Here is a 6,000-nt window from a genome sequence, read left to right on the forward strand (position 1 = left end):
TTTGACTATTTACAACAATGCTTCATAAGTTTGCTCTAGAGGAAATATTATAATAATATTGACTTAATGTATTAAACATACTTTTAAATAAACAATGATATAACATTTAGCCTGGCTAAGATGAGTTTGCTACTGAATGTAGTTTATCATATGAAAACCACTTCATCACTCATGACCATTTACAGGTGGCTGCCCAACCGGTTGAAAGGTTTGCATTTCCTGTTCATCATGTGGCCTTTTTGTCCTCGCTGTCAGTGATCACTCAGCCGGTGGCAACACAGCTGGGACAGCCATTTTCTCAGCAACCTTCCGTAAAGGCAGTAGATTCTGATGTAAGTTATAACTCAAAGATTTATTTAAGTGGAAGAATTAAGCTATAAATTCTGGAGGGTGAACCGACTTCACTAATCCTGGTAGACTGGCAACCTAAGGATTGCACTGCGTTTTCAAACTTGGACTAATATCTATGACTATCACCTTTGACTGTTTTAAAAATGTTTCTTTTCAGTGAATTTGCTCCACTGCCCAAACTCTTTGTGCAGGAAAAGGAGCTTCTATAGATTTAAAATTTGAAATGAGGCATTAAAAAAAATAAAGTTCCAAATATCTTTCTTAAAAAAAGCATGGGAACAGGACAATTGTTATAATTCTCTACTATTTTTTTCTTTAGGGTAATTGTGTATCAGTTGGGATTACTTCACTGACTTTGAAGGCCGTACTAAAGGACTCCAGTAATAACCAAATCAGTGGTCTTAGTGGAAACACAACAATTCCATTTAGCAGCTGTTGGGCCAACTACACAGATCTTACTCTTCTTAGAACAGGTGAGTGTACTATTTTGGTTCCTCACATATATACCCAACTTTGGGACAATTATAATTTGCTTTTAATGAGCAAAGCAGTCTATACTACACTGGTCAATAAATTATAGAAATCAAAATGTCTGGCTTACAAAAATACATTTAATATGCAAAACAAAGTGAAAAATAAAATAAGCAATTAAGAGAATTAAAACAGGTAACTTGGGCTTCCCTGGTGGTGCAATGGTTAAGAATCCGCCTGCCAATACAGGGGACACGGGTTTGAGCCCTGGTCCGGGAAGATCCCACATGCCGCGGAGCAGCTAAGCCCGTGTGCCACAGCTACTGAGCCTGTGCTCTAGAGCCCGCGAGCCACAACTACTGAGCCTGTGTGCCACAACTACTGAAGCCCGCGTGCCTAGAGCCCGTGCTCTGCAACAAGAGAAGCCACCGCAATGAGAAGCCCACACACCACAACGAAGAGTAGCCCCTGCTCGCTGCAACTAGAGAAAGCCCGTGCGCAGCAACAAAGACCCACCACGGCCAAAGATAAAAAAATAAAATAAAATAAACAGATAACTTGAGGATGTACATCAAAATTATATCATGATTCGTATTTTCTTCTTTATCCACGTGTGTACTTTTCTAAATTTTCTCACTATGTGTGTATTACATTTATAATAAGAAAACTTAATATATAGATTTTTCAAATTCAAGAAAAGAAAGGATAATATAGTGTCATATAATTTTAATGGCCCATGCAGGAGTTCAGAGTTGGGCTGGAAGGTGGGTTCTAGTCTTTCTGAAAGCCAATGCAAAGGAGAAAACATGAGCATTACCATGATTCACAGTCCTCTGCAGATAGACCAGTTGCTGTGGAGAATCACAACTTGCTCTGAGGTCAGAGCAGATGTCTCCTATGAGTTCTCATGAAGTATACTCATGATATCGCCAACACGTAAATACGTGATATCTTCAACAGTAAATACAGTCATAACTTCCACAGTGAGGTTTCTTATATTATCTTCATGTGGATTGATGGCATAACTCCAACTGGTAAAAGCCTTTCTACCAAGGCAAAAATATGTCCACAAAACAGGTCTCTACTGATGATAGATTATTCAGTATCGAAAAGAATGAAATACACCGTGAGAGAAAACAGCCTTATGATGATGCTTACCCATGGAAGGCAGAAAAAGCAGGTCATCAAGGACAACACAGAGCCACTGGATCAACCTCCTCTGAAGTTCAAACAGTCCCCAGATTTAACAAATTTGACCTCATCATTAAACAGCTACAAACTGAAAAAAAAAGAGAAGAATGAAATAGACTCCTTGTACTGGAGACAGGCCTCCATTAATCTGTTTACCTCAACCTTTATAGGCCCTAACTCCTGCAAAAGTTTTATGGTGGTCCTCACTCTTCTAACCACTGTTATTTCAAACACACACACACACTACAGGTCAGAATAAAAGCCAAAGTAAAGAGTAAGAGAAGTTAAAGAATATCTAACAATAATCTGGGGGTTTTTTTCCATAAGAACTAAATATCAAAAGCCAAAATCATTCCAAAAGAATTTTTTTCTTATTTGTTGTTTCCTCGTGCTTTGATGATGCCCTACACCAGAAAAGTTTGATCTGCCTACTGGGCCACAATATCTCAACCTAGAGTTTGATGGGAATCCAGTGGCAATGAGTTCAACATTGTGCTCTGGGACAAGTACCTGAAGTGTCCAGTAAGCCTGGTGACTAAGGACAGAGCCTAATTCGTTAACAGTCAGCCTAAATGGCGGTAGGACTGGGAGCCTTTTATGGGAAGTGAGGAACTTGACAAGAACCCTGCCTGAGAGAAGGTTACCCACCTCCCCAGGAAGGTGGACTCAAGAGGTGCGCAGTGACAAAGACCCAACCTGAGGATCAAGGTCTCCAAACTACCACTTCCAAAGGCAATGTTCCAAAGTAACGAGGGTCACTGGAGTGCTGAAGCAGTAATGTAGGTTTTGATGTTTTTATGATAACAAAATAGTGCTCTCCTTTTATCCAGTATATTTTCTTTAAGAGTTCAAAGCTTCCCTTAGAGTGTCTATCTTATTTGCTATGGAGAACAGTCGTTGTTTCTAATTCCCTTCCTTCCTTCCTGCCTTCCTTCCTTCCTTCCTTCCTTCCTTATTTCTTGCTTTCTGTCTTGCTTTTTTTCCATCAAGTGTAGGGTTTCAGTTCTCTGGTTGTGTATAGTAAGGAAGGTCAAATATAGTCATCTCTTTATTATTTTTAAATCAGTTAGCCGGTTTTTAGATTAACTGTAAAACTGCAGTAACAATAAAGCAAATGAATAAAGCGTCTTGTAACACTTTCTAGTAGGTGTCCCACTTAATTACTGCACTGTGGGAAATCCCCTTGCAGATTAGGTGAGCCTGACCGTGTGGTACCACACCCTCTTCTACTTATAGCTCCAGACAGAGCCAGGCAGGGGCCACTGGGTAGAGAAGGCATGGGTCTCACACAGAAAATAAAAATGTGAGAATTAGGTAAGAAAAAAGTGCAAGAAGAAAATAAACAGCTGAGACTGCATCTTTTGAGCAATCTGGATTCAAATAATATTACTAAAGGATAATAACATTGGGGACACGTTTATTTAGCAACCTATGTGATACACAGCGCTTGTTTCAGTTTCTAATGCTACTTAACAAACCAGCCCTAAATCTGATGGCTCAAAACAACAACGATTTCATTTGCTCACAATAACGAGGGTCAGGAATTTGGGATGGTTCACCTCTGTTGGATGATGTCTGGGCCTTCAGCTGGGATGGCTTGATTGGAGTCGTGTCACTGAGGTTTTGATCTTGGATTTTGGCTGAGTTCTTCACTTCTCCTCCATGGAATGGCCTCTCCACTAGCCTACCTTGGCATTCCTCACAATACTGCAGGAGAAAAAAACGTAAGAACAAAGCAAAAATATCTAAATTCTTCACACATCAAAATCCTTAAGAAAATATATACCTGCCACAAAAATTCAGTTTTTTCAAACTGAAAAAAAGGAAAGACTTAAAAACACCACTGTCATGAATTGTAACAGTGGCAGAATATTCTACGGGACAAGGGCTACCCACCTTGAAAGTTATAGAACGCATTCCTATAGAAAGCACAATGTGGTCAATACATTCTCTCCTGAAAAAGAAAAGACAAATGAAAACAGAAATTATTTTTTTTTAAGATAATAGAAAAAAAACAGAAGAATGAAAACTTTGGAATTATGCCAAGTATTGCACCTTCTGCTCTGTATGGTAACTACTTTTTTTTTTTTTTAGTTTGGCAGTTCACTTTATTTTTATTTTATTTTTTTTACATCTTTATTGGAGTGTAATTGCTTTACAATGTTGTGTTAGTTTCTGCTGTATAACAAACTGAATCAGCTACATGTATATATATATTCCCTCCCTCCGTATCCCACCCCTCTAGGTGGTCACAAAGCACGGAGCTGATCTCCCTGTGCTCTGCGGCTGCTTCCCGCTAGCTATCTATTTTACAGTAACCACTATTAATGATAGCAGTAGTCCAAGAAGAAATTACGTCATGGAAAAATATATTGGTTAACTGGTATTCAAAACTATGGGAAGATTTAACATATGGATTAAGAAATATTTAGATGCGTGTTTCACACTCTAAATATATCTAGCATGTGTTTCCTCAAGCTTGTCTACCTTGGATAAAAGGAAAGGGATCACTATCTTGCAACACGAAAATAGCATCTGACTTAAAGCAAATGTGGAAAACAGTTAAAAATTGTTGAGTCTAAGTCGAGGGCATATGGGTGTTTGTGGTACCATGCTTTCAACTCTTACGTTTGAAGTTTTTCAAAATAAAAAGTTCAGTATCCATCCCCACCTACCCCAACTGAGGCTGCAGCTTCTTCACTCCTCAGTCAAGTGTATGGGGATCAGACAGAGGTTCAGCACCCTCACCTCCCTTCCCTACTGTCCTTCATTTCAAACAGCCTCTGGGCACTAGGAAAGAACCCCTAAGAAGTAGGTACTGATGCTGCAGAAAGAAAATCTACCCAGAGTCTTCATGCCCATAGTTGTTGGGCAGATAGAACTCTTCTGACTCTGAGACCCTCTCTACGCTTGTTTATACTTTAATTTATTTGACTCAGTTTCCAAAAATACTTCGTTAAGGGTTACACTGTATTTGTAAGTCAATGAAAACCCAACGGGAATTGTACGAAAACAAACAAATAATAAAAGGAAGTCAGACATGTGATGATTTTTTTTTTGCCCTAGGAAAAAATTTTAAGATTGAATTTATCCTGGATGACGTCGTTCAGGTGGAGTCCAGGACTTTCAGCCTAGCCACGCAGTCTGTCTCTAGCAGCGGCAGTAGCGGCAGCGGCAGCGGCAGCGGCGGTGGCAGTAGCGGCAGCGGCAGTGGCAGTAGCGGCAGTAGCAGCAGCAACAGCAAAGTGTCTACTGTGGGCACAGCTGCCCAGATAGTGACTACAGTAGTTAGCTGTCTGGTGGGAAGAGTGTTGCTCTTGGAAATATTTACGACTGCAGTTTTGATTTTGAACTGAATTCTCGGTAAGCACAGTTCACTTTTTCTATGTTTGTCTCCACATACTGAGGTACCAGAAAATGTTTACTAAATAAAGACTGAGCCAGCATAGCACCACAGACAGAAAGACACGATCTCAGCCATTGAGAAGGTTAGAGCTTCAATGGTAGAGACAAGACCACCCTATGGAAATGTTACTCACACTGTAGGATGGCGTATAAGAGTGCGGGGAATGAGAAATGCAGGTTACATCGGACTCTTTCAGTTGCAAAGGGCAGAAGCTCAGCTCCAATTGGTAGCTCCAAGCTCAGCAATAAAGTGAACTCACTTAATTGAGAAGTCCAGAAGTAGTCTGATTTCTGCCACAGTGAGAACCAAGGGCTCAAATGACATCATCTAGAACCTGTGTCTCTCCGTCTCTCAGCTCCATTCTTCTTGGTGGCAGATTCACTCCCAGGCAGACTCTTCATCAGGCGCCCCAACCCTCATGGTACAGGTACCACCAGCATCTTCATGTTTACAGTCTACTGGCCCAACAGCTAATCCAGAAAGAGCAAACCTCTTTCCCAGCACTTCCAGCAAAAGTCCCAAAGCTATGTCATTGACCTGGCTTGGGCCACATACCCGTTCCTGAACCATTCGCTGTGGCC

At 40.5% G+C, this 6,000-nt stretch overlaps 1 protein-coding gene across 1 annotated transcript in view; it reads left to right on the plus strand.

Moving 5' to 3' along the window:
- PKHD1L1 (PKHD1 like 1) overlaps nucleotides 1-5,369 on the plus strand; it is a gene marked incomplete at both ends in the record, with an annotated part of 151,486 nt that extends 146,117 nt beyond the window's left edge. The window contains 3 exons of the mRNA XM_082858454.1: nucleotides 186-332; nucleotides 671-824; nucleotides 5,080-5,369. Coding sequence (XP_082714580.1) covers nucleotides 186-332; nucleotides 671-824; nucleotides 5,080-5,369 — 591 coding nt within the window. The remainder of the gene's footprint in view (nucleotides 1-185; nucleotides 333-670; nucleotides 825-5,079) is intronic.
- Between the last annotated feature and the right edge of the window lie 631 nt (nucleotides 5,370-6,000).

The sequence above is a fragment of the Leucopleurus acutus genome (genome assembly GCF_964270905.1).
Source record: "Leucopleurus acutus genome assembly, chromosome: 17".
In the NCBI taxonomy this organism is placed as follows: Eukaryota; Metazoa; Chordata; class Mammalia; order Artiodactyla; family Delphinidae; genus Leucopleurus; species Leucopleurus acutus.